The sequence below is a fragment of the Triplophysa dalaica genome, chromosome 10 (genome assembly GCF_015846415.1).
Source record: "Triplophysa dalaica isolate WHDGS20190420 chromosome 10, ASM1584641v1, whole genome shotgun sequence".
Lineage (NCBI taxonomy): Eukaryota > Metazoa > Chordata > Actinopteri > Cypriniformes > Nemacheilidae > Triplophysa > Triplophysa dalaica.
This window is the reverse complement of record NC_079551.1, coordinates 11,951,211-11,979,090: the sequence shown is the minus strand read 5'-3', so window position 1 is coordinate 11,979,090 and position 27,880 is coordinate 11,951,211. Positions and strand designations below refer to the sequence as shown.

General features: G+C 40.4%; 2 protein-coding genes across 3 annotated transcripts; both read right to left on the bottom strand.

Moving 5' to 3' along the window:
- Window positions 1–1,267: 1,267 nt before the first annotated feature.
- LOC130430414 (NACHT, LRR and PYD domains-containing protein 3-like) lies at window positions 1,268–23,051 on the bottom strand. Its single transcript, XM_056759521.1, has 7 exons — window positions 23,019–23,051; window positions 17,102–17,371; window positions 13,491–15,288; window positions 12,866–13,036; window positions 2,338–2,502; window positions 2,204–2,250; window positions 1,268–2,096 (listed from the first exon to the last, which is right to left on the bottom strand). The coding sequence occupies exons 2-7, from the start codon at window positions 17,352–17,354 to the stop codon at window positions 1,534–1,536; spliced, it is 2,997 nt and encodes a 998-aa protein (XP_056615499.1). The 5' UTR covers window positions 17,355–17,371; window positions 23,019–23,051; the 3' UTR covers window positions 1,268–1,533.
- LOC130430412 (uncharacterized) lies at window positions 2,609–7,310 on the bottom strand. Of its 2 annotated transcripts, none has more exons than XM_056759519.1 (2): window positions 5,675–7,310; window positions 2,609–2,748 (listed from the first exon to the last, which is right to left on the bottom strand). In XM_056759519.1, the coding sequence occupies exons 1-2, from the start codon at window positions 6,315–6,317 to the stop codon at window positions 2,729–2,731; spliced, it is 663 nt and encodes a 220-aa protein (XP_056615497.1). In that variant the 5' UTR covers window positions 6,318–7,310; the 3' UTR covers window positions 2,609–2,728. The 2 variants fall into 2 exon arrangements, with proteins under 2 accessions (XP_056615497.1, XP_056615496.1); XM_056759518.1 differs by lacking the exon at window positions 2,609–2,748 and adding an exon at window positions 4,676–4,760.
- Window positions 23,052–27,880: the final 4,829 nt, after the last annotated feature.

The window sequence follows — 27,880 nt, the reverse complement described above, 5'->3', positions numbered from 1 at the left end:
TGTCATATATGATCATATATAAACAGAGTAAAAGAGCACAACAGAGTTCATGTGTGTCATATATGATCATATATAAACAGAGTAAAAGAGCACAACAGAGTTCACGTGTGTCATATATGATCATATATAAACAGAGTAAAAGAGCACAACATAGTTCATGTGTGTCATATGTGATCATATATAAACAGAGTAAAAGAGCACAACAGAGTTCATGTGTGTCATATATGATCATATATAAACAGAGTAAAAGAGCACAACAGAGTTCAGGTGTGTCATATATGATCATATATAAACAGAGTAAAAGAGCACAACAGAGTTCATGTGTGTCATATATGATCATATATAAACAGAGTCAAAGAGCACAACAGAGTTCATGTGTGTCATATATGATCATATATAAACAGAGTAAAAGAACACAACAGAGTTCATGTGTATCATATATGATCATATATAAACAGAGTAAAAGAGCACAACAGAGTTCATGTGTGTCATATATGATCATATATAAACAGAGTCAAAGAGCACAACAGAGTTCATGTGTGTCATATATGATCATATATAAACAGTGTAAAAGAGCACAACAGAGTTCACGTGTGTCATATGTGATCATATATAAACAGAGTAAAAGAGCACAACAGAGTTCAGGTGTGTCATATGTGATCATATATAAACAGAGTAAAAGAACACAACAGAGTTCATGTGTGTCATATATGATCATATATAAACAGAGTAAAAGAGCACAACAGAGTTCATGTGTGTCATATATGATCATATATAAACAGAGTAAAAGAGCACAACAGAGTTCACGTGTGTCATATATGATCATATATAAACAGAGTAAAAGAGCACAACAGAGTTCAGGTGTGTCATATGTGATCATATATAAACAGAGTAAAAGAACACAACAGAGTTCACATGTGTCATATATGATCATATATAAACAGAGTAAAAGAGCACAACAGAGTTCATGTGTGTCATATATGATCATATATAAACACAGTAAAAGAGCACAACATAGTTCATGTGTGTCATATATGATCATATATAAACAGAGTAAAAGAGCACAACAGAGTTCATGTGTGTCATATGTGATCATATATAAACAGAGTAAAAGAGCACAACAGAGTTCACGTGTGTCATATATGATCATATATAAACAGAGTAAAAGAGAACAAAAGAGTTCATCTGCACCAATGCATGATTTACACAACATGAATCTTCTCTTGTTCATGAGAACTTTCACATCAGTGACAAGAAACAAGCAACTGCAAAGAAAATCTTCCTCCACTCACACAAAAACTTTTGTCTCTAATGGAAACAAACTAGTGACTAAGAGTCTGACGTGACAATCTATATATATATATATATATTTACTCATTATTGACAGTTATTGTGATTTCTTTGATTTCTCACATATACACACACACACACACACGCACACAGATCATAATGTACAGATGAAAGAAAGCAGAAGAGAAAGATTTAACAGTATTTGTGTAATTACTCATGTGGTTTTGTGTGTCTCTCTTGTGTTTAACAGGAGGCTCTATAGAGGCTGTTTATGTCACACAGACACACTGAGGAGTTACATTCATAAACACCAAATCCAGCACAGAGAGGCTCAGTGAATGTTGTGTAGTATGTGTGTAAGTGTGTGAGTGTGTGTGTGTCAGAGACGCTGTAGAAGGACAGAGTGCCGACCGACTGGTCCACATACACACCTACTCTCTTACACACACCTGGAGAAACACTAATGTGTGTTTGTTTATTATTGTGAACTGCAGTGAATGTGTCATCAGAGCAGAACAGACTCCATGATTTTACATTGAATCCAAACACACAATCATAACTCTCTCCTTTCCTCTCAATGCTTTTATATGACACTGATATATGAACAAATGATCCGCTCCATTCAGTCTCCCAGTAACACCATCCAGTCAGACTCTCTCTACACAACACCTGAGGACACACATCAAATCTGTCTGGATGATCAGGATACGACTGACGCTCTCTCACACGTGTGATCTTTCTGTTCTCTTCAGACACTTTGAGTTCAGTGTGTGTTGTGTTTAGATCCAGTGTGAGATCACAAACATCTGAACACAAGAAGACACATTTATAACACAACAACACAACAATCACTAAATGAATCTGTGTTTGCTAATGGGTCTGTGTGTGTGCGTGTCTGTGTGTGTAAACTTACATTTGTGTAGTCCTGCTCTAATTCTTGTCTCTCCTCCATGACTCACACTACACAAACACACACACATAAAAGACAGAAACATGATGTGACATTGCTCTGGTGTGTGTGAATCATGTGTATGTTGTGTGTCATACTTGATTGTGTAGTTTGGATCATTGAGTGTGTGAGAGAGCAGCTGAAGTGTTGTGTGTTGTGGGTGATTGTAGCTCAGATCCAGCTCTCTCAGGTGTGACGACTGTGAACTCAGAGCTGAAGCCAAAGAACAACAACCTTCATCTGTCACCATACAACCTGATAACCTACAAACACACACATCAACATGTCAACACACTCTTCACTTTTCTTTTGTGAGATCAGTGTGTAGAGAGAAACACCTCAGTGTGTGTAGTTGACAGTTGTGAGTCTTGAGAGCATCAGAGATCAGCTTCACTCCTGAATCCTTCAGATCATTGTTACTCAGGTCCAGCTCTCTCAGAGACGTTGATGATTGTAGACATGAAGACAAACTTACACAACACTCTTCAGTCACATTACACCACGACAATCTAAACACAAACAAAACACAAAAGACACAAAAGTCAGTTTGTAAAGAACATCTAGTGTATATATAAGCATTATAAATCTCTTATGTTGAATAACTTTGCAGTGCAATCACTTAGAGACGAGGGGGTGGGCTCATTTCACTGAGGCAACCAATCAGTATCATAGACATAACATTATACTAAGCCACGCCCATAGCAACCAAACAGGTTAGCCTAGCAACCATCTTGCAATACCTATATCTCTGCATCAAAACATCGTAGAGACATGGGGGTTGGTTCGTTTCATTCATAGCTTAGAGTGTCATCAACATGCAGATGCTAAGCCACGCCCATAGCAACCAAACAGCTTAGCCTAGCAACCATCTTGCAATACCTATATGTCTGGATCAGCACATCGTAGAGACATGGGGGTTGGTTTGATTCACTCATAGCTAAGAGTGTCATATACTAGCATTGCAGATGCTAAGCCACTCCCATAGCAACCAAACAGTTTAGCCTAGCAACCATCTTGCAATACCTATATATCTGCATCAGCACATCGTAGAGACATGGGTTTCTTCGTTTCACTCATAGCTAATTTACATTTACATTTAGTCATTTAGCAGACGCTTTTATCCAAAGCGACTTACAATGGGGGTACGTAATGGAAGCAATTAGGACATCATAAGTACAACAAAAGCATAAGTGCAATCAAAAAGAAGACTAGTCTCATATAGCCTAACACAGTATACGGAACCATTCATTCATTCATTTTTTTTTAGAGTAGAGTAGAGAAGAAAAGAGTCAGAACAGATCAGTCAGATGTTGGCGGAAGAGATGTGTTTTCAGGCGTTTCTTAAAGATGGCTACAGAATCTGCAGATCTTGTAGCAGTGGGCAGATCATTCCACATAGGTGGAACAGATCCGGAGAAGGTGCGCGAGAGAGATTTTTTACCTTTATGGGATGGCACCACAAGACGTCGTTCCTTTGCAGAGCGTAGGGATCTGGCGGGTACATATGTCTGCATTAGCGATTTAAGATAAGGTGGTGCCGAACCAGTAGTGGTCTTGTAGGCCAGGAGCAGAGTCTTGAATTTGATGCGAGCGACTACGGGAAGCCAATGTAGCTTAATGAGTAGAGGAGTGACGTGTGCTCTCTTTGGTTCATTAAAGATAACTCTTGCCGCAGCATTCTGGATCATCTGTAGAGGTTTGGTTGTGCAAGCTGGAAGTCCTCCCAGTAGTGCATTGCAGTAGTCCAGTCTGGCCAGGACAAGAGCCTGGACAAGGATTTGTGTAGCATGCTCTGAAAGGAAGGGTCTAATTTTTCTGATATTGTAGAGGATGAATCTACAGGACCGGGCGGTGCCGGCAACTTGATCTGTGAAGTTGAGCTGATCATCGATCACCACTCCCAGGTTTCTTGCTTTTCTGGAAGGTGTGATGGTTGATGAGCCCAGTTGAATGGAAAGGTTGTGATGAGTCTTCGAGACAGCCGGGATTACAAGCAGTTCTGTTTTTGGAAGGTTCAGCTGCAGGTGATGGGCGTTCATCCAGAGCGAGATGTCGGCTAGGCAAGCTGAGATGCGTGCAGAGACAGTCGGATCGTCAGGGCGAAAAGACATGTAGAGTTGTGTATCATCCGCATAGCAGTGATAGGAAAAGCCATGTTTCCTAATGACAGAGCCAAGGGATGTCATGTATACAGAGAATAGCAACGGACCAAGCACTGAGCCCTGAGGCACACCTGTGTCGAGATGATGGGACTCCGACACCTCACCTCTCCAAGATACTCTAAAAGACCTACCGGAGAGGTAAGTTGTAGCACCATTCCAGAGACCCCCATCGCCTTGAGGGTGGACAGGAGGATGTGATGGTTAACGGTGTCAAAGGCGGCAGATAGATCCAGTAGGATAAGAAGAGATGAGTTAGAGGAGACTCTTTCCAGTCTCAGGGCTTCAATAACAGAGAGCAGCGCAGTCTCAGTGGAATGACCGCTCTTGAACCCAGACTGGTTGCTGTCCAGGAGGTTGTTCTGGGTGAGGAAAGATGAGAGCTGGTTACAAACAACACGTTCTAGAGTTTTAGCAGCGAAGGTGAGTAGGTATACCGGTCTATAGTTTTCTAACAGTGCAGGATTAAGAGTAGGCTTCTTTAGTAGTGGGGTAATACGGGCCTCTTTGAAGAGTGTAGGAAATGTGCCAGTGGTGAGAGACGAGTTGATAATGTGAGTCAGAAAGGGAACAACCGATGGAGAGATGGCCTGGAGGAGATGAGTGGGGATGTGATCTAGAGGGCAGGTAGTCGGGTGTTTGGAAGAAATTACCTTGGAAACTTCCTCTTCAGATAGGAGAGAGAACGAGGGGAACAAACATGTGTCAGGGGATTGACTGTGGTCAAGAGGCGGTGGCGCAGAGAATTGATTGCTGATGGTGCTCGTTTTCTTTACAAAGAACGATGCGAAATCGTCAGCTGATAAGTCTGATGGAGGTGAGGGGGAAGGCGGGCAGAGGAGAGCAGAAAAGGTTTTAAAGAGAGTACGAGGGTCAGGAGAGTTGTTGATTTTAGTGTGGTAGTATTGGGTTTTCGCAGAGGAGACATCAGATAACCAGGGGGCAGAAGGAGATGCACGAGATGGTCTAGATCTAAGAGGGCATAAGATGTCTAAGCAGGAGGTTAGTGTGGAGCAAAGGGTGTTGGTGGCAGTGTTAGCATCAAGGAGAGAGAACTGTTTAGCGGGTGGGAGAGTAGCAGAGACTGCAGAGGATAAGCGGGAGGGAGAGAGTGATCGTAGGTTGCGTCGGAATGTGACCAGTGGGGAATCATGTGTGTCTGGAGAAGTTAAGCCGAGATCAAGAGTTATGAGGAAATGATCTGACGTGTGCAGTGGGGTTACCTGGGAGTGATGGGTGAAGCAATTGCGTGTGTAATTGAGGTCAAGTTGATTACCAGATTTATGGGTTGCTGAAGTGGGGACTCGCTTGAGGTCAAACGATGCAGTCAGGTTGTTGAAGTCAGCAGCCTGTGGTTTTTCCAGGTGGATGTTGAAGTCTCCAAGTACCACCAGAGGAGTACCATCCTCGGGGAATGATGACAGAAGTGTGTCCAATTCCTCCAAGAAGAGTCCAAGGTGCCCTGGGGGACGATATATAACTACAACATGCGTTTTAACAGGGTAGATGACAGTGACAGCATGAAACTCAAAGGCGGTGTTGTTGCATGAGGGTGCAAGCTGTTTAAATTTCCAGTCGTTAGGAATAAGTAGACCGGTTCCTCCGCCCCTCCCTGATATGCGTGGGCTGTGGGAGAAAGTGCAATTATTGGAGAGTGCAGCCGGTGTGGCAGTGTCCTCGGGTTTGATCCAGGTTTCAGTAAGTGCTAAAAGAGAAAGACCAGAATGTTTTGCAATAGCTGTGATGAAATCTGCCTTGTTTACAGCGGATTGGCAGTTCCATAAACCAATAGGAAAGGTAATAGAGGTAGTGCTGGATGTTGAAAGAGTACGCAGGTTGTTAGCATTAGCCATGCGTGGCCTTCTGCGAGTAACCGTTTGTGTACGAGATGTAATGACAGTGTGGATTTGGAAACACATAGTAAAAAAGGAAGGAATGTACAAGACAAATAAAGATAATAGATAAGTGCAATAGTCGAAGTGCAAACAGTAATACTCAAGTGCCTTGTCGGTGTCCTTGCTCGGTGGAGTCGCGCAGGTAGAGTCGATGGTCTTTACTCTCTTCGGTCATTAGTCGCGCAGGTAGAGTCGATGGTCTTAACTCTCTTCGGTCATTAGTCGCGCAGGTAGAGTCGATGGTCTTAACTCTCTTCGGTCTTCACGCGATGAGGGCTGCACGCGACCGCAGCACGCGGTGGATAGTCTTACTTATATACCCGTTTTAGTCTAGCACTTGAATTTAGCAGGACACGCCTTCCAAAAACTCCAAATAACACGCCAATTAAACGCAACTGTTAACACGTGACTCAGCGTGACTCACCGGACGCACACAATGGAAACGAAACTGCGTTAGATTCAATAAAACACACTCACAATAATCAATTAAACTTACGACTTTCAGATGATTCTCAAACTGCAACAAACTGCTTCTCCGTCATAGCTAATAGTGTCATATACTAGCATTGCAGATGCTAAGTCACACCCATAGCAACCAAACAGGTTAACCTAGCAACCATTTAACAATACCTATATCTCTGCATCAGCACATCGTAGAGACATGGGGGTTGGTTCGTTTCACTCATAGCTAATAGTGTCATATACTAGCATTGCAGATGCTAAGCCACGCCCATGACAACCAAACAGGTTAACCTAGCAACCATTTAACAAAACCTATATCTCTGCATCAGCACATCGTAAAGACATGGGGGTTGGTTCGTTTCACTCATAGCTAATAGTGTCATATTCTAGCATTGCAGATGCTAAGCCACGCCCATATCAACCAAACAGGTTAACCTAGCAACCACTAACAATACCTATATCTTTGCATCAGCACATCGTAGAAACATGGGGGCTGGTTCATTTCACTCATAGCTAAGCGTGTCATATACTAGACTTTTTCAATACCTATATCTCTGCATCGTAAAGACATGTGGGTTGGTTCGTTTCATTCATAGCTTAGAGTGTCATCAACTGGCAGATGCTAAGCCACACCCATAGCAACCAAACAGGTTAACCTAGCATCCGTTTAGCCAGATGTATATCTCTGCATCAGAACATTTTACAGACACTGCGATTGGTTAGTCTTCACCTCAGTGAATGCCCAGTGCCGCTGTTTGCCAAGAACCACAAATCACATTTTTCTCAGAAAATATACATTTCTAGCGTTGAAGATTTTCTCCATTAATCACCATTTTAAGCGCCGTCTCCTTATGTTTTGCCTTTTAAGGACGCAAAAAGAAATGTAGAATGACACCTAATATCAATGATTCCTAATATCATCACAATTGTAAAAGTGAATGATGTTCTACAATTCAATTAACAAGAAACTATTATTAGATTTCATTGTCATATTGTAAGCAATGACTGTTTTCTCACTATTTCAATGATTCAAATCATTCTAAACAAAGCAGAATTGTTGTGTTACTCTGAACAACACATAACACTGTTTCGTTTCTAAATGAATCTGTTAGAGATTTAATCGATCTTTACTCCACAATCAAGAACTTTGATCACAGCTGCGTTCTTCTCTAGTCGAGTTTATTCACTTGATAAATAATCCTCCGTCCTTATGGGATGTAACAAAATATTCTATTAGAGGCAAATGTGTGTTTTTTTACTTCTTTTCCTTAGAAATCTATGAGCGGCCAAAGAAATGAGCTAAAGAGACGAGTTCAGGAGTTGGAACAGGACCTTAAAAACACTTTCTATCAAACAAAGAGAGAAAAATGACCTGCACTTAAATCTGAGCTAAAGATCAGATTTTTACACCCATAGATCTGATCAGAAACATACATTTGCTTCTTATTTCATTTCATTGATCATTAATACCATTATATATTTACTAAGTTGTATGCGTTTAGGACATTTCTTTTATCATACACTTTATATTCATTCATTTATTTGATCATGTTATAATTCACTCTTATTCTTATTATTTGTCACATTTTGTCCTTATGTTGGGTGCTGTATTGTGTCTCCATCTCAAGGTTCATGATAACGTCACGAGACAATTTTTTGAAAGCTCATTCTTGTGTGGTATAATAATACATATTGAATCTGTTTCTAGTCAGACGAAGCTAAACTGAGGATTGAAGCACACCTGAGATTATTCACTGAATTATTTTCAATTTATTCACATCACTTGGTGTCACGCTGTTGTTCTTCACTTCTGTATCTACCTTGTGGTTGATTTGAAGTATTAACTCACAACAGAGTTGATATTTAAGTACAGATTTAGTCCCATCTAGTGAAACTGGCCTCTTTGCATCTATAAGATCTGCGAGTCATATCTATAGTTGGATCCATCAACACAGAGCTGAATTCATTCAACATCACACGAGGCAATCTCATGATTTCATTGGTCAGAGGTCAAGTAAAGGATTAGCATAATGGATCAAACAGATGAAATCTAGAGCAAACATACATGTTGTAAAGAGAGACGGTGTTTTCTGCACCCAACCCTGAGATATAAATCAGAGCTTTAAAAGTTCTTCTGAACACTTCCATCTATCTGTCCTTCAGCAGTTTCCTCTTCCTAAACTTGATGAACACTATCAGGAGATGCTCAATTGTCCCTTGATTAAGTGAAACTGGTCCGGGACTCGATGCCAAAGAACAAAGGTCCAGACAATGAGGGAATCCCCCTGAAATCATTTCTGTCATCTGGGATATAGTCTCAGCACTCATTGAGAAGATTTATCAGAATGGTTGAAACACTCTATAGCTCACATTCTCACTGGCTCTTCAGTGTGGTCATGTTTCGCTCTTGATCGTGATATCCGTCATGGTCGTCCTCTATGGCCTTTGCTTTTCATTCTGTCAGTGGAGTCATTGGCTGAAGCCGTCATCAACTATACAACCCATTATTTCTGTCACTACCTCACGTCAAATCTCTCTTTATGATGACAAGAATTTGCTCTGTTTATAATATTTCTGTGTCTCTTCCTGAATGCTTCAATCTTTTCAACATTTTTGGTTCACAATTAATTGTAATAAATCAGCTTTAATGTGTCTTACAGATGCAGAGAAACACAAATCCAAAAGTCTTCCTCCCTTGATCCCTGCAGTAATAAAACCTTGTGTTTTAAAGCCTGAGGTGATTGTGCTCATTATACCCTGAAAGATATTTTCAGTGACAGTCTCAAATCATTTCAGTTTCTCTATTTCAGACTGAGATGAGCTGTTAAAGCTGATGGTGTTCTCTGAGTCACTGACACCTCTGTGGGAGCGGCTGGACTCTATAAGACCTCTTTTACTGCTTTACTTTCTAAGGTCTAGAACTCACTTCTTTTCATTAAGTATTCCTATATTCCAGCTACTTCTTCTGGGAAAGTGACGGTTTAGCTTGTGTAAGGCAGCTGGAAAGGTGCTACGAACTAAGGTTGTTTTTGATGCTAGGACACAAAACAATCAAACCCCATTTGTTGCTAGATCCTGAGGAATGATATCCTTTCCTCTCATCAGGTGTTGATGTCCATGAACTGAACCCTTTCAAGTTTATTTATATAGCGCTTTTCACAATGTGTATTGTTTCCCTTCTTATCACACCACTCTCATCTCCTTCATCTATTCAAGCCTTGATCATTGGAAAAGTGCTTACACATTCCATATTGTGTTTATAATGTTTTGTCATGTTATGAAGATTTGATCATCATGTTTGGTAATGTTTTAAAGGTCTTGGTGTGATGGGTAAAAGGATCTATAGTTCCTTCAAACCTAACAAAGAGTGTATTAGAGCTTTTTTAATTTAGGACATTACCTGAACTCCTCTAAGAGGATTGGCTTTATCGGGGAACCCTGTTCACAGAAAAATTGGCATCCCATTTGAAGATCTCGTCAGCCACGAGTTAAACTAAATTTCACAATGACCATTGTATTCATGATTCTTTCACAATGAACATTGAATCCGTCATTCTTGGGTATATAAGGTGCTTTGGCAAAAGACTCAGGGAAGCGTCTGTAACCAGACCTTCCCACACTGCAGCTGTGTGTCTCAATTTTACCAGGTATGATAAACTTTGTGGTTTTATTTTATTCTTATACTATGTTGATGATCTTTGCATAGTAAATTAATAATTTCTTTGTATATTCATTCTATGGTTTTAATTAATGTTGTGCCTGCCTGGTATAATAAATTGTTATTGTTGATATTATCTAAATTCTTCAAAGTCTGTTATTACAAATAGATTGAAAGGAAACTGTTCTGTTAACGCAAAATCGATGTGTCAGGATTGGATCGACTAGTTTATACTAGACTTTTTATTATAAATGGGGCATTACTAAAGCTCACATGTTACAGACTTTCCACCTATCATCTGGCCTAGCAAGTTGCATGATCGTGACCAAAAGAACTATTGTTATGTTTCTGAGCAAGCATATCGCGATATGATATTAGTTTACCAGGCAACCTCTGACTAGATCGGAACTGACCGTTTTGTGTCTGTGAGATCCATGAACCCGGCCGGCGTGAGACTCTGTGCGACTGCAGGTCCCAATCGAAAGAATAACTATAAATAATAAATATTAAAGTATGGAGATTTATAGATAAGTTAACTGTGATCAACAGATACATTTGAAATGACATATAAGTTATTTTATAGTATTAAATTGGAGTCAGATCGGTCTTAACCACAGTGTCATATAAATTGACTAAATTGTAACAGTTCTTGAATAACTTCATGTAGAAATCGCTGAGGAGAAGCAGAACACGAGATCCCTTCAACCACACCATTGGATTCCGTTGTTGGGCCAGTGGGTGGTCTTTTATACTTGACCTGATTGAGACGTGGTGTGGGCCAGATGTTTTATGGCCTCTAAGAACCTGACACTTCATTATAAATGTATTCATAGAGCTTACTTTACCTGTATTGTGTTAAAGATAAAAAAATCAAAATCACGTTAAATGATGTTAGTAAAGTGTCTGACCTCAGTGTGTGTAGTTGACAGTTGTGAGTCTTGAGAGCATCAGAGATCAGCTTCACTCCTGAATCCTTCAGATCATTGTTACTCAGGTCCAGCTCTCTCAGAGACGTTGATGATTGTAGACATGAAGACAAACTTACACAACACTCTTCAGTCACATTACACAACGACAATCTAAACACAACCAAAACAAAATGACACAAAAGACACAAAAGTCAGTTTGTAAAACATATCTAGTGTATGACAGACTCTCTCATGTATTATTTTTTTGTATTTTCAGTGAAAGTGTCTGACCTCAGTGTTTGTAGTTGACAGTTGTGAGTCTTGAGAGCATCAGAGATCAGCTTCACTCCTGAATCCTTCAGATCATTGTTACTCAGGTCCAGCTCTCTCAGAGACGATGATGATTGTAGACATGAAGACAAACTTACACAACACTCTTCAGTCACATTACACAACGAAAATCTAAACACAAAAAAAAATGACACAAAAGTCACAAATGTTAGTTTGAACATCTAGTTTATGACACAGACTCTCATTTTTTGGGGGTGTTTGTGTAGTAAAGCGACACTCTTGTTGTTCTTCTTGTGTTTATTTGTGTGGTGTAACTCATCCGCTCGTGACCCCTGAATGAGGCTCAAATGGTGTGTTTACTGAGGAGAGACGTGATGGGACTTTTACAAGTGATCGGGCTTCTATAGGGGGGAAAAAAACACCCAAAAAATCACATTGACTTAACATTGATGCCAAACTTTGAAGGGTCGTAGCTCAGAGTGAGAATTGTGTTGAAACATGCGGGTCACCACATTTGAAGACACTATCAGACTCTGTTAGAATATCACTCACAACTCACAAAATTCCCCATTGACATAGGACAGGAAACATGCCCATATAAGGCATTATAAATCTCTTTTGTTGAATAACTTTGCAGTACAACCACTTGGAGACAAGAGGGTGGGCTCGTTTCACTCAGGCAACCAATCAGTATCAAGACACATCATTAAGCTACGAAGCCACACCCATAGCAACAAAACATGATAACTTCGCAACCATTTAACAAGTTATTATGTCCATTATATGTCTGCATCAGAACTTCATAGAGACCCGGGTGTTGGTGCGTTTCACTCATAGCTTAGAGTGTCACCAATTGGCATATACCAAGCCACACCCGTAGCAACCAGCATGCTTAGCCTAGCAACCGTTTAGCCAGACATATATCTCTGCATCAGAACATTTTATAGACAAGGCGATTGTTTAGATTTGTTTGTGGCTTTATGTGTCATCACCATATTAAATGCCCGTTGCCGCAGCTTGCCATGAAGCCCGACTCACATTTTCCACAGAAAATAAATATTTCTAGTGTTGCAGAGGCATTAATCACCATTACGTTTTATTGAGTGACTTGATTGAGACGTGGTGTGGGCCAGATACTTTATGACCTCTAAGAACCTGACACATGTATTAATAGAGATTATTTGAGCTGTATTGTGTTAAAGAAAAAAAAACATTACAAAAACATGTTAAAATATGTTAGTAAAGTGTCTGACCTCAGTGTGTGTAGTTGACAGTTGTGAGTCTTGAGAGCATCAGAGATCAGCTTCACTCCTGAATCCTTCAGATCATTGTTACTCAGGTCCAGCTCTCTCAGAGACGTTGATGATTGTAGACATGAAGACAATCTTTCACAACACTCTTCAGTCAGATTACAGTTCTGAAGACTGTGTGCAGGAAAAACACAAACAACACATTCAAATGAAACACTTAGTGCTTTTATAGAAAACAAATACATAAAACACACAAATCATCTGAACAAACAGCGGCAGTAAAGCTAAAAGCCTCACATGTGTTTACAAATAATAATTGAACACAAATACTTTTTTGTGTTTATATTGAGATTGTTCATATATTCTGATAACTTCATTTAAACAATCAATTCAGTGACAAAAACTACCCGCTGCTGTCAATCTACAGACAAACTAATATAACTTTTATTATAATATTTGATGCACAACCTACATTTAATTCAAACATTTAGGTTAAAAACATTGTCCAGGTTTAGAAATATCATGTTTTACATTAATACATGTTGTTTGATGTAAAGTTGCATTATATCAGATTACTCAAGTGTGTCAGTGTTGTGTTGATATGAATGAATGTAGAGATGAATCTTACAGAGCTCTTCTGGTGTTTCTGATCACTGGCAGAAGTCGAATCACTGCTTCATCAGATCTTCTGTATTTCTGCATCTCAAACATCTCTTGAGTCTCTTCAGACATCAGCAGCACAAACACCAGAGCAGACCACTGACCAGAAGAGAGCTTACGTGCTGAAAGACCTTCTGAATTCAGATACTTCTGGATTTCTGTGATCAGTGAATCATCTCCCAGTTCATTCAGACAGTGGAAGAGATTGATGGTCTTCTCTGATGATTCTTCATTCTTAATTTTCTGTTTGATATATTTACAAGTCTGTCTCATGTCTTCTGCTGTGATGTTCAGTGAGGGCAGAAGATCTTTCAGCTCATTCTGATTTGACTCCAGAGAGAGACCCATGAGGAACCGCAGGAGAAGATCCAGGTGTCCGTTCTTACTCTGAAGAGCATTTTTAATTCCAGTCTTATGAAGGTCAACCAGTGAATTTTTCTTGAATGTCCTCTTTATTTTGTCTCCAAGAGTGAGAGGGAATGGGTTTGTTTTTCTGTTTTTGTAAATGAAAAGCACGTAAAGAGCAGCGAGGAATTCCTGAACACTGAGATGTACAAAACTGAAGACCTTTCTCCCAGAAACTGGCTTTTCTGCCTGAAACATCTGAGTGCATAACCCAGAGAAAACTATACCATCATCGACATACAGCTCACATTCCTCAAGATCTTCTTTATAGAAAATCAGATTTCCTTTCTGAAGCTGTGTGAAGGCCAGTTTCCCGAGCTTCAGAACAACATCTTCAAAAGACTGAGGGAGATTGTCACTTTGTTTTTTTGCTTTCATCTGTTTCATCTGGGAGAGTAAGAAGTAGATGTACATCCCTGTGAGAGTTGTAGGAATACTTTGCAGATTCTCTTGAGTCATCATCAGAGGCTGGAGAACACTGAGACAGATCCAGCAGAAGACGGGAATATGACACATGATGTGCAGACTTCTGGATCTCTTGATGTGTGAGATGATTCTCTCTGACATTTTCTCAGGTTTGCTGTTTCTGGTGAAGTATTTCTCCTTCTGCTCATCGTTGAATCCTCTGATCTCTGTCACCTGATCAATGTGTTCTGGAGGTATCAGATGGGCTGCTGCTGGTCTGGAGGTGATCCAGATGAGAGCAGAGGGAATCAGATTTTTCTCGATCAGGTTTGTTATTATGACATCCACTGTAGTTTCTTTAGTAACATCTGTAAATCCCTCACTGTTCTTAAAGCTCAAAGAGAAGCGACACTCGTCCAGACCATCAAAGATGAACATCACTTTACCTTCTTCTTTAGGCAGTGAGGACAGTTGATTTTCAGAACCAAAGAACTTTTTATTAATCAATCCCATTAGACTGCGGTTCACTGAAATCAGATTCAGTTCACGGAAGGCCAGAGGAAAAATAAAGATGATTTCCTGATTTTCTTTTCCTTCAGCCCAGTCAAGGATGAATTTACTGACAGAGACAGTTTTACCCACACCTGCAATGCCCAGCGTCAGCACTTTTCTGTTTTGTCGACCTGTATCACGCTGGACTTTAAATATGTCATTACACATGACTGACGTGTCCTCAGCAGCAGTTCTGTTTGATTCAATCTGTCTCACTTCATGTTCATTCACTACACCACCAGTGTGATTCTTCACTATGTAGAGATCAGTGTAGATATCAGTCAAGTATGTATTCTGGTGTGAATTACCATCCAATATTTTCTCATAATCCTGTTTTAATAACTTCTTCAGTTTGTTGCTGAAGTCACTGTAATCTACATCAACAGCTTTACTGTCAACTGCACCTGTAAAGCAAAACAACAAGAAGATTAAATCATTTAAGACATTACATTACTGTGTCAGCATTACTGTTCATTTACTCAATGAGAGGGATTTCCCTTCCCATCATGCTTTGAGTAAGACTGCATTCTCTTTAAAAGCTTTTGAGCTTGAAATGATTTAATACTTTGTGTTTGAGCCTATACAGTACACTCTAAACAAATATGGTTCATAAAAGGTTTAATGATGGTAAATGTATTATTTAGAAGCATGTCTTCTGAAGAAACCCTTCTTACCTGAAATGGTTCTTTGTATTGGGAAAGGTTTCTTTATTCCTGCCTTTTTTGGTTTAAATTAAATCAAGTCATTTAGAAGCTGCCTCCTGATTGGTTGTTTGTCCTGAATCAATGTCTTGATTTAACAGTCCTACTGAGGTGCCTGCAGACTGACACCCCACAGGTAAGCTTCAGACTGTTTTTAATCGTATATTTTGTGTTTTTTCATGTATTTAAGATATTTTATTGTTAAATAATTAATGTGAATCTGCTTTACCAATTATTTAGGATAGTTAAAATGTATATACTCTACTCAATATTTATCACAAATATTATATCATCAATCATTATTTACTTCTACAGGTTGAATTTCCATTAATCATTTTTCTAAAATCATTGTATTTCCTTGCTGTATCATTGCTTGCTGTATAATCTTGCTTAACCAGTTAAGGTATTAATTTGTTCAAATATATTGAATGTTGCCTGACATTTAATGATGTGACCAATAGGAAATAAAAGTATTACTTGATTTACATGTCTTGCTTATTGTTTTTACAAGGTAAAACGGAAATAGAAAATCTAGAAAAAATGAATTAATAAAAATATCTAAATTAAAACCCCTCCTATATTCTGATAAAGATATGGTTCCACTGAGGTTCTGTAAAACCTAAAAGGGTTTTATATAGCAACAAAAATGGTTGTGGTTTTGTTTTAAGCCAAAGAACCCTTTTTTGTACAATTTTGAACCATGTGTAGTGAAACAGCAATATTTATATATGATTTGACATATACATAAATAAAAACTCACGTATGAACGGGTCATTACCGGTTGCAAAGTATTATTTAAATGAAATAAATTACTTTCAGTTTGCAGGATTCTCGTTTAGTCCATAAAAAATTAACACATAATTTAGTACTGACAAGACTAGGATGTAAGTGTTTTAAGTTACTACACTTGCTCAGAGGTTCTAAAGGATACCAACACCTATATATGTGAAAAGATCAAGGAAAATGTGGTCTGACATGTGATGACCCTTTTAATGCTTCAACCTCACAGTGATTTATTTGTTAATCAAACTGATTTTCTATCAAGAGTTCTGAGTGAAACACTACTGTTGCTGAAAGAAAATTAATTTCAGTTCTGTTCTGGTCCAGTTATAAATTATTTCTCAGCTGAGATTTGGGTCAGTTGTGGTTCATGTGTGTGTTTAATCCAGATCTGAGTCCTCTGAGGGTCGTCATTCTCTACTGTATGTGATCTGAGGGAAACTGGTTGTGTGGACTGAAGATGAGACAGAACAATAATGTGATGTATGTATGTGAGATGTCACTGCTCCATCAGTCTCGTTCTCCAGCATGTAAAGATCAGTTTCAACATTATTCAGACTGATACAGAACTGTCTCTACATCACCATTCAATAAGCGCTCAAGTTTCTGTTTTAAGATGTTCTTCAGTCTGTTTCTGAACTCACTTTAATCACAAAAAACAGCTTAACTGTCAAATGAAGGAGAGATAATAAAAGACTCGTGAACTTTAACATCAGATGAAACTCTTTTTCTTTACCTTTCTTAACTTTGAGTTTTTTCTCTAGTTCTTCAGCCAGCTGGTTCTGGTTTATCTTCTTCAGGATGTCCAGTGTGATGTTCACAGCTCCTTCTTGTTTCTCACGCTCCACCATCTTATCTACTGTATCTAAGACATCTGCTTCCACCAGTCCAGAAGCTGGAAACTTATAATCATTCCTCAGGTGCCACTGAAACTCTTTAAGTTCATCTTTTCTCAAATCATTCAGCGAGTTCTTGAGAAGCTCCATCATCCATCACTAACTGACTTCTGCAAGACGAGAAGAAAAACATCTCAGACAGTTTCTGGAGCTCAGATGATGTTGCTGTGTAAATAACAAACCAATAATGTGGTTCATAAAAGATAACAGTGAGCTGTTGATCTTCTGCATGTTTTTCTGTCTCTTCATAATGAACACATTCAACATGTTTGTCAGATGGTGGAGAGATGTGATAATGTAGATCAAATACTGTAGTAAATACTGTAGTAGTTCAGTGTACACTTGTGTTCTCTGTCTGATCTCACCCACACACCATAAACTGACTATAGACCTAATGAAACGTCTTGGTTACGTATGTAACCTCAGTTCCCTGATGAAGGGAACGAGACGATGTGTCGAGAACGATTGATGGGGTTCGCCCTTGAGAACCAATCAACTCTGACTACTATAGAAAAGGCCAATGAAATTTGGCGAATGAAATTTGCATGCCGGGCTCCGCCCCCGGATATCCGGTATAAAAGGAAGCCGGCAGCATTCATTTACCTCTTGTTCTGAAGAGCCTGAGAGCCTCTCACGACTGCAGCAGAATGAGATACGTGTTTGTGGCATAAGGGACACAACGTCTCGTTCCCTCCATCAGGGAACTGAGGTTACATATGTAACCAAGACGTTCCCTTTCTGTCGGTCTCTCTACGTTGTGTCGAGAACGACAGATGGGGTTGCCTATGGAAAACGCCACAACGCTGAATCGCGTCACAATCTCAGCGAAGCGACGGTAACAAGCCTGGGCGTGCCAGCTCGAATCTTTCATGAAACTTGTAACCTTCAAATGTGGTGGTCGGGGGGTTCCAGAGCTTTCTTGGAGAATGATGGGTACAGCACTGACCGGTAACCTTTCACGGACGGGGCCTTAGGTCTCTACAGGCGAGAGGCCGTCCGGCTCGGGTTTACACCGGGAAAAGCGCAACTCTTAATCAGAGAAGCGCTGCAGAGGCCACCTCCTACCCATGGGGAGGAATATGGTGGAGATATATATATGGTCTCGTCCTTGGAGGAGAACGCATGGAACGTGCGGACTGGGTAGTTCACCGCGAGGTGGAGGTCCACATGGGGAAGCTCATGGGTTACCATGTGTGGGAACCATTGTCATGAGGGTATAGCAGATGGAACAGCCCACGGGGGGGGTGTTACTGCGTCTGATAGCACCAGGCCGGTTAGAACTATCTGTGATAGGTCATATCGTATCCCGGCCTATGGGGGAAGGCTGCTCTTCCCAGCCAACCCCCAGGGGGTGCTTGCGTAGTGATGGATGGAATGCCTGTTCTTAACCAGTGTTTGGGTAAGAAGGGAGGTTGGTGAGATACCTGTTCTTAGCCAGATGTTCGGGTAAGAAGAGAGGTAGATAGCACACTGACCCAACCTACTGGAGGGTGGGAAGGTGCTTTCGCAGGCATACGCCCCCCCCACTGACCCAACCTACTGGAGGGTGAGAAGGTGCTTTCGCAGGCATACGCCCCCCCCGGATGCCAGTCCTACATGTCGCCAAGCAGGACGTGGGCTGACACCAGGTATACGCAAAGGTAGTTAAACCTTGCGAGGTGTTTGGTCGTAGCCCAACCCGCACCTCTACAGATGTCTGCTAGAGAGGTGCTTCTGGCCAGTGCCCAGGAGGTGGCTATACCCCGTGTGGAATAAGCCCTCACTGCCAATGGGCATGGGAGATTCTGAGATCGATATGCCGTCGTAACGGCATCCACGACCCAGTGCGCCAGCCTCTGCTTGGAGACAGCCTTCCAGGTGGAGGCGCAGTGCTCGGACTGGACACAACATGGATGGGGTTGGGTCTTCCTCCCCGATGGGGAGCGCCTGCAAGTTCACCACTTGGCCCCGGAAGGGAGTAGTGGGAACTTTTGGGCACGCATCCATGCCTGGGTCTCAAGATAACGCAAGAGTCCATCTACATGACATCCTTGGGACCCCTCATACAGGCTCATGGCTTCTCGTATCACTGTTATGCTGATGACACCCAGATCTACATCTCGTTTCAACCAGACGATGCCACTGTAGGAGCTCGTATTACAGCTTGCCTCAAGGACATCTCAGTTTGGATGAAAGGGCATCACCTCCAACTGAACCCTGCCAAGACTGATCTACTTGTGTTTCCGGCGCACCCTACGGTGCAAAATGATCTCAACATCCATCTTGGCAATACCAAAATCACTCCTTCCAAAACAGCCAGGAACCTCGGAGTCATATTTGATGAACAGCTGTCCTTCAATGATCACATTGCAAAGACAACACGGTCATGCCGATACGCCTTATTATTACACTGACTGGGCGCGTGCTGCAGACAGTCGCGCCAACATGGTGACAGAGTTGAGTTCCATATCGAGAAAAAGGATGCTCTGCACTGGGGAGAGCTTGGCCTTCTTTTGGTTGACCTGTAGTCCCAATCGATCTAGGTGCCGGAGCACAAGGTCCCTTTGTGTACATAACAGATCTCGCGAGTGTGCCAAGATAAGCCAGTCGTTGAGACAGTTTAGTACCCGCACACCTCAGGGAGATAGGGTGGCTTCCATGATCTTTGTGAAGACCGTGGGGACAGGGACAGACCGAAAGGGAGAACAGGTCTTTTGCCACAAAACCAATCCTGACACCTGATCAATGTCAGGATGCGTCTATGCATGAGCATCCTGAACTGCAGCTTGCGAAGGTGCTTTGTTCAGGGTTTGCAGACTTTATGGGCGCAACCGGCTGTCTTTCTTGGGAACGATATGGTGCTGGCTGTAACCCACTGAACATCTTGGTTTTGAGGGACGAACTCGATGCCTGTTTCACCAGAAGGGTGTTGACCTCTACCCGAAGTACGGAGCCGTCCCTGCCTCTGACATAGGGAGAGAGGATGCCCCGAAACTTGGGAGAGTCTCTGGCAAACTGGATCGAGTAACCAAGACGGACCGTCCTCATAAGCCACCGAGACAGTGTGGGCAGCTCTCGAGATTCCAGGGAGTGTGACGGGGGACCAAGGGGACGGTCTGCTTCACCATTCCCACGGGGGGTGGTTCATCGGCTGGCGGAGCTAACCATGTGTCGCGGGGGGGTCCCTGAAGGGAAGGTTGGCCCCGCCTTTTTGCCTGCCTGGCGGGACAGCTGCAGGTACTGTCGGTTTGAGAGTGGTGGCCTCGCCAGGGCGTGAGGTCGGGTTGCCGGGCACAGTCCAGTGGAGTGTGCGATTGGCTGCAACTACACCCGGTGGGCAGAACGGAAAAACTCTGTGTGTAAGTGGGCGCCAGGCCCTGAAAAGGATCCGGCTTTGGTGACGAGGCAGGAGCCGTCCCGTACCGACCGATCAGAGCCGTGGCTGTGAAGGTTGGGCCCAATGTTGTTCTCCCTGGGGTCTTCCCATCAGTGTCACTTCTTGCAAGAAGGTTACTGACGGGGTGGAGGTTTACCCCTCGACCTCCGCTTCTGGGGTGCTGCCTGTGGGGGCACAGGAACCTGAGCCGATGTCGAAGGGGTCCTTGGCTGCCGGGAGGCAGACATCACGCGGGATCTCGGAGGCCTGTAGGCGGCTGAGTCGCTGCGCAGTAAAATGTGGCTAATTGCCACTGTCTGGTTCTTCACCGTCAAAAACTGCTGAGCGCAGTCCTCAACGGTGTTGCTTACTTTCTCTGTGTCACTCAACTGCGCAAGGTACAGCCGGGGGTGTCTCTCCTGGACCACTCCAAGTTTTACACAGCTCCTCCGGGAAAAAAATGGCACCCAGAGTGGGCGCAGTGCGGGCAAGATGTGTCAACAAAAGCTGCCTCAGTGTGCTGGACGCCCAGACACTCGACGCAGCTATCGTGTCCATCCGACTCCTCGATGAGAGTACGGCAACCAAGAGAACAGCGGGACATGCCGCGCTGGAGTATGCTCAGTCCTGAAAAGGACCTTTTCAAAAAAAATCTCTAACACCTCCGGAACCACAGAGACTCCCAGGGGAAGGTCGCTGCAGGTAGGGACGATCCGCTGCTCTACGTCGTAGGTCCGGCAAGGTAGAAGAAGAATTAGTTGAATTCGTTTTGTTCGTAGTCATGAGTGAAGGCTCTGAAGAACAAAAGGTAAATGAATGCTGCATGCCGGCTTCCTTTGATCACGGACATCCGGGGGCGGAGACCAGCAATGCAAATTGAATTTGCCAAATTTAATTGACCTTTTCTATAGTGGTCAGAGTTGATTGCTTCTCAAGGGCGAACTCCATCTGTCGTTCTCGACACAACGTGGAGAGACCGACAGAAAGGGAAACAACGTTTGTATCACAAAAAACATGAACTAGGCCAATGACTAAACCAACTGTTACACAGAATCTTATTGGTATTATTGCTTTACAGCCCTATACATCCAACTTAAATTGAATGGTTGAATCTAAACACAGACATGATGTATGGAAAATCAGAATTATCACCAAAACTGTGGTAAGTAGCATTAAATTGCCTGCGAACCGGAAGCTTCGATAGTTTTTACTTCCGTGTGAAAATAAGTTTCAAAGGAGAAAATTAGTGGGCGTGGCTTGCGTTTTTCAATGCGAATTTATTGGATGTGTTAAACAGCTGTTGCATTGATTTTGAAATAAAGACTGACAGCTGAAGGGGAGGAGTTAAGAGATGACCCAAGCCGTCTATAGAGCACGTCATTTGAGATGGATCGCCATTTCAGGGCGGCAGTGCATTTTCAGATTTTAACTGGAGAATATAAAGGTACATGAATTGTAAAAAGAAAATAACCCACATTGATAAGCTATTTACTATGCAATCTGCAATATTTCATGAAAAAATGAGAAGTGTCATTTTTAATTTCACTGGGACTTTAATCAGGAGATACGATTTCTTATAAAAGCAACACTAACGTTACTGTAATTTGAAATAGGCCTTAGTTACTATTGCTGTACTTCATTCCACTTTAATGAAGGACTCTCGTTTTACTTATCACTGTTGTGCCGAGAAAAGCACTCCTTTCAGAATACACCGGATGTCCTACAACAGTTTTATGTGATATCTGTAGGCTATAGAAAGATATAAAATATATATAAAACCCAAATATTTTAGGCATACATTCATACTTTTACCCAAAGTCGGCGTTTACTCTCATTTACGGAAGGAAACTTTGTCTGAATGTCACAGGAAATAGCGGTGTGTGAAGTGTTGAATACTGTCGGTTTAACACAATCACGAGGACGCAATCACAGCAGTGCGGCATCAAAAACTAACAACTTTAATGACGTTTTAACTACTGTGCTCTTCCTTTTTATGTCTTTAAACCCATTTTAAACTCAAACCCAAACTTTCGTCCCTTATAATTTTATTATAAACATATTTATTTACCCTTACAAATTTTTCTTTGATAGTACTTTTTATGTTTAGCATTTTTTAACTGTACCTTTTTAATTCAATTGATTTACCCAAGACAAATATTTGACAAACGACTAATATTAACCACACAGGCTATACTGTCTGAATATCTAAAAATTGCATGTTGCAATTATTGCAATACAAGCGTGCTTCAAATATGCACATTTTTGTCATGGCTTTATTGACTTAAAAAATAATGATGTTTGTGGGTCCACTTGACCTGTAAACATAGTAGGTCTAACCCGAAAATTGAACACCATACAAGAATTAAATCACTATGACATATAGAATATAATTATAAACTTACTTTGCAGTAGTAGCGCAGTTAGCAGCTTCCTCGATAAGTAAGATCCTCTTTTCGATTTCTGATGCGTGTGAGGAAGTCTCTATAAGTCTATGTCACTCCTTTTAAATGCTATTGAGCTGTAAATATTGACATAATGTATGAATGAGTGATCTACATGTGATTTGATTGCTTGTTGTAATAAATATAAGAGATATAAAAGGTGTGCATTAAAGTTGACACCATGAACCTGAATTTTGTGACTGAATGTAATTCACTTTAAATGTCATTGAAGTTACAGTAGAAACGTGTGTATTAAAGTGTACATAACCAGGGACCCTATAGGCTATTCACGAATATTGACCGTCCAACGTTCTAGTAGAGTTTCTATACATTTGTGTTTGGACTTTATACTAATCTAACAGGTAACATTGAGGCAGACCATATGGTCGAAGACTTTGTTAGATTGAACACAGTTATGTTTAAAATCATCGCGTTAGCGACACCTTGTGGCTCTCTGAGGTCTCGGGTTTATTTCGGGACACCTTCAAACTGAGTGACGTGCGCAGCATCCTTTGCGGAGATCACGTGACGCAGTCAGACTGGTCCAGTGCATCACTATCACTGATCTCAAACAGTCTGAGAGAACATCATAGAAACATTAACATGAAGAATCTCTTAATGCTCTTCTGTTCTTTGATCCTGAACGGTGAGTGACATTTATTTTATTGCTTTTAAAAAAAAACTGTCAAAAACGAATTGCTCTTATAGCAGTAGCCTACTAAGATAATACTTAAAAATAAGTAGCCTCGTAAATTTAATCGTGTTTAAGAGTGTGTGGTGTTAAACATGTTTTGGGTGTTTATCTCAGGTGGGAGGATGTGGGTTTTGGGTGCGGCTCAGATTCATCAAACACACATTTTATCCTCTAACATCACTTCATCTATTCAGTCAGATGAAGTCTACAGCAATATACATACATGTATATCAATCACATTTAACATGTTTTTTTTACCCATACACTTTGAGTGACAGTCTTGTGTATTGCACCTTCAAACACTTTCAGTTTCGCTCTTCACCGGATCACAGAAAGAAAACACATTTACAGTAAATCACTTGTTGTTCCAGAATGTCTTGAAAGGCTGAGATCGTTCATATCACATTCAATGCTTAAGCAAAACGTCAAAGCATCTCAGTCAGACTTCGATTAGCATCAGCACCTGTTATTTACAAAACAATATTGTCATTCTACAATTTAACACTATTTTATATTCTCTCACTCTTTTAAACAAAATTGTATAATTGCTTAAATCTCCCATTATGACGTCATGAAAATCCATTTAAGCTGTGAATATTTCAAATTGAAACATTTCGCACTACGTTTCATCGTCTAAAAATTAAATCATCAAAATTCACCTTTTAAATTTCATTAAAAAAATTCAACTTGGTTTTAAAAACAACCTTTAATATTCGACAGAAAATTTTCAGTCCATATTATTTCGATTTAAAAATTCGCTTCCACAAATTCAGGGCTTTTTTGGTTCAAATTCGGCTTGAAATTCAAAGTTTCACATCAGGGAATCCGAGGAAAAGCAATAGAGCGCCGATCTTACAAATCCATGATCTCTTCCTGCTGCCTGACCGCTTCACCAACAGGTGGTGCAAGTCGGTTCTGACGTAAATCAAAGCAAGAAATGCAGATATGTTTGCCACACAGTCCACTCATCTGCTCGATTAAGTGAACTTAGTTGTTCTCATAGATAGCTTCTTATGCATCATCAAGAAAATTTTTTATTGACGTTTGTACTGGCAGCTTAGCTCACCACTATCAGCCCTGGAAAGGACATGGAGCACGGGGACAATTCCAGGTTGCCTAGAATCATTGGACTACTCATACATTTATAATATTAATTTAATTATTTTAATATTCTACCCGATCTCCTTGTACTGTCTATCTAGAGTACAAGTTTATGTTTGTATTTGGCTTGCTATTTATACGCATCCATTGCTTTTTACGTGCATATGATATATTAACATTATGTCATTTTTAAGCATTTAGCATTTTTATTCAAATTAACTTAAAAAGAGTTCAGGAAGCCATAAAGCGGTATGTCATACAGGAGCAAAACTTTAAAATTACTTTAAATAATTTCTGTAGCTTGCCAAATACAAACATAAAATCGTGATATTGATATGTACCATCTTAAGTCATCAAATAACGGTTTGAGTTTCGGGGATGAGAAAAAACGGATATATAACAGTGCTTTACTGAACCATACTGTGTATTGAGTTTTAAAATAAAATAAGTTAATTTCATGAAGCTTTTTGAATGACACATGCAATGCTATATGATTAAATGTGCCAGAAAACAATACAACAATATTTTAAAGCATTACATTAGGTTCATAACACAATCACAATAAACTTAACGATTCAAATGAAACATTTTCTTTTAGTATAAAACTAAATAGGAAAAAAAGCAATAAATATTAGGGCTGGGTTTTGCGACCAAATTGGCAATTCAATTCGATTCTTGATTTTATGGTTTCGATTCGATTCGATTTTCGATTCGATTCGATTCAATATCGATTAGTTATTAGTACTTCAATTACAATGCTAGTTTTGCAGGCATGGAATCCACATTTTAGTATATGCTTGCAATATAGTCAGGGGTGCACATACGTTTTTCTATCTGGTTCTGAAGAGATACATAAAAATAAACAAAATAATATAGTGGGATAATACTATATTTATATTGCTTTAAAGTACACTTAAAATACAATGGTATTGTATTTATTCTTGTTTTTCATTTTAAATTAGTAAATATTAATTTTCAACATCAAATTTGAAACTTAAAACGCCAACCTTTATGGTTTAGGGCAGGTTGCTGGGAAGTGCACTTGCGAGTGCACATGGACCTGAAGCGCAGTGCAGATCCAGACATTCACAGAACAAACCAAGGCGGAGCTACCAATACTCCGTTTTTCATAACTTACACCCAGGTCCCATTTAACACCGGGAACAAACGAGATAGCAGTAGTTTTAGCAGCATTCAGTTCAAAGGGAAATCTTTTCCAGTATTACATTTAGTCGGTCTAAAACAGTGATTGTGCATCAAAAGGTTTCAACCATGTCAGTACGCAGATGAGCGACCCAAACTTATTGAGAGAGCGCAATTTTAATTTTGGTCACGCACGCGCATCACTTATGTGCATCCCAGGATATAGTGACATGTTATGCCTTTCACTGAAGTACTTGCGTGTCACCATTACGTATCTCGGCTCCAAAACATTGGTTAGATTGTGAAATCCCTCGTTCTCAGCTATCGCGTAGTCTTAGCGCGAGGTGAATCTGACATTTGCAGGCGCTGGGGTCCATTGGCTACCGCGAGCTTCCGCCATGATCCTTATTTCCTCTCCCGCTTTTATTGGAATTTATTTTGTTTTATTTGTATCAGCACGAGTGATTGCGACATCTTCAGGAAGGCGAAATACAGCTATCCTTGAATTAAAGCACACGCATTAAGAATCGGGATTTCCCGAATCGATATTGTTTTGTTAAATTGAAAATCGATTAATATCGAAGAATCGATATTTTTTACCCAGCCCTAATAAATATCGATTTAAAACTGACTACAGTAGTAAATGAAAAAGTAGTGCAAACAGATATAAGAACAAGCCATGAATTGTTTTTCAACAACATATTAAAATAAGTATTTTCTTAAAAACATAATTGTAAAATATTTTGTAAATATAGGATATAAATGCTTTAACCTAAACAAACCAATTACCACCTAAAAGAGACATATCAATGGAAATAATTATGCCTACTTTTCATCTGCAATCTCTGAGGTCAGAACGAAAAATAAAGCCAATTTTAGCATATTAGGCTAAATGAACGAATACATAAAAAAACTAACTGAAATACTGCAATAATAAAGACACCTACCTAACTCGTGTCATTGTTTTTCCTATTAGTTATGTTTTCAGCTTATGTGAGAAATACGCCTGGACATCCTAAAATCCTTATTGTGCTTTTTGTGTTCATATTCAGGGCTCTTCCGCATTTCTGTATAGCCTACGCTTTAGTAAAAAGGTGTAGGTTATACTAATCTTGGTCATCTGGTCTGAAGATAAAGCAACATTAAGCATTTTAGCGAGGTACACTGGCTGTGATGGCGTGATCCTTGGACGCTAAAGGGATGGAGTACGAGCACTTAGTAAAGATAACGTTTTTGTTCCACCATCCCACCATGCATGTTGCTGATATTCAGTATGGCATGTGGTCTCTGGTAATTTAAAATTAATTTGCTTTTTCGGGTCTTGTCTGGTTCTAAAACAGGTGCTGTCTATTTGTATCTGGTCAATTTTATCTGGCCTGCTCAAGAAGTTTGCTTGGCTAAAATATCAGTTTTTCTACTTTGTATTAACAAAATAAAAACGACGAACATTTCCACAATTCCTCATTATCCATCATCTGAGAGTCACAAATTAAAACAAGATAATGTTATTAAAATAAAAAGAAAGTCTGTAAAAGAAGCACTACTGGGAGAGATGCCGTGTTAAAATCGGAGCAGTTATCAATAAGATGGTGGTTGAGATCTCAGTATTTGGCCGCTATAAACACAAGAAATGTCCTGTAAATGCTGATGATGCATAATTTTATGTGAAAATGATATGTTGAAGTAAAAAATAACCTAATTCCTTCAAGCCAGAACAGGAGGGCAGTCAAAGTCTGAGCATAATAGGACTAGAGTGTGTCTGTGCAGACTACTGGTAGTGCAAGTGTCAGTTAAATGTCTGAAAATGTTGGTGATACATAAAAAGGCTATCAATGAGAACAACTAAATTCACTTAATCGAGCAGATGAGTGGACTGTGTGGCAAA

Coding starts and splice junctions, on each gene's coding strand:
- LOC130430412 (XM_056759518.1), bottom strand. CDS start 6,317: ATGTGTTTCCAAATCCACACTGTCATTACATCTCGTACACAAACGGTT. Junction 4,761..5,674: donor TTCAGCAACCCATAAATCTG/GTAATCAACTTG, acceptor TTCCTCACCCAG/AACAACCTCCTGGACAGCAA.
- LOC130430414 (XM_056759521.1), bottom strand. CDS start 17,354: ATGATGGAGCTTCTCAAGAACTCGCTGAATGATTTGAGAAAAGATGAA. Junction 15,289..17,101: donor AAAACTCAAAGTTAAGAAAG/GTAAAGAAAAAG, acceptor TTTGCTTTACAG/GTGCAGTTGACAGTAAAGCT. Junction 2,503..12,865: donor TGTCAACTACACACACTGAG/GTCAGACACTTT, acceptor GTGTGTTTGTAG/GTTATCAGGTTGTATGGTGA.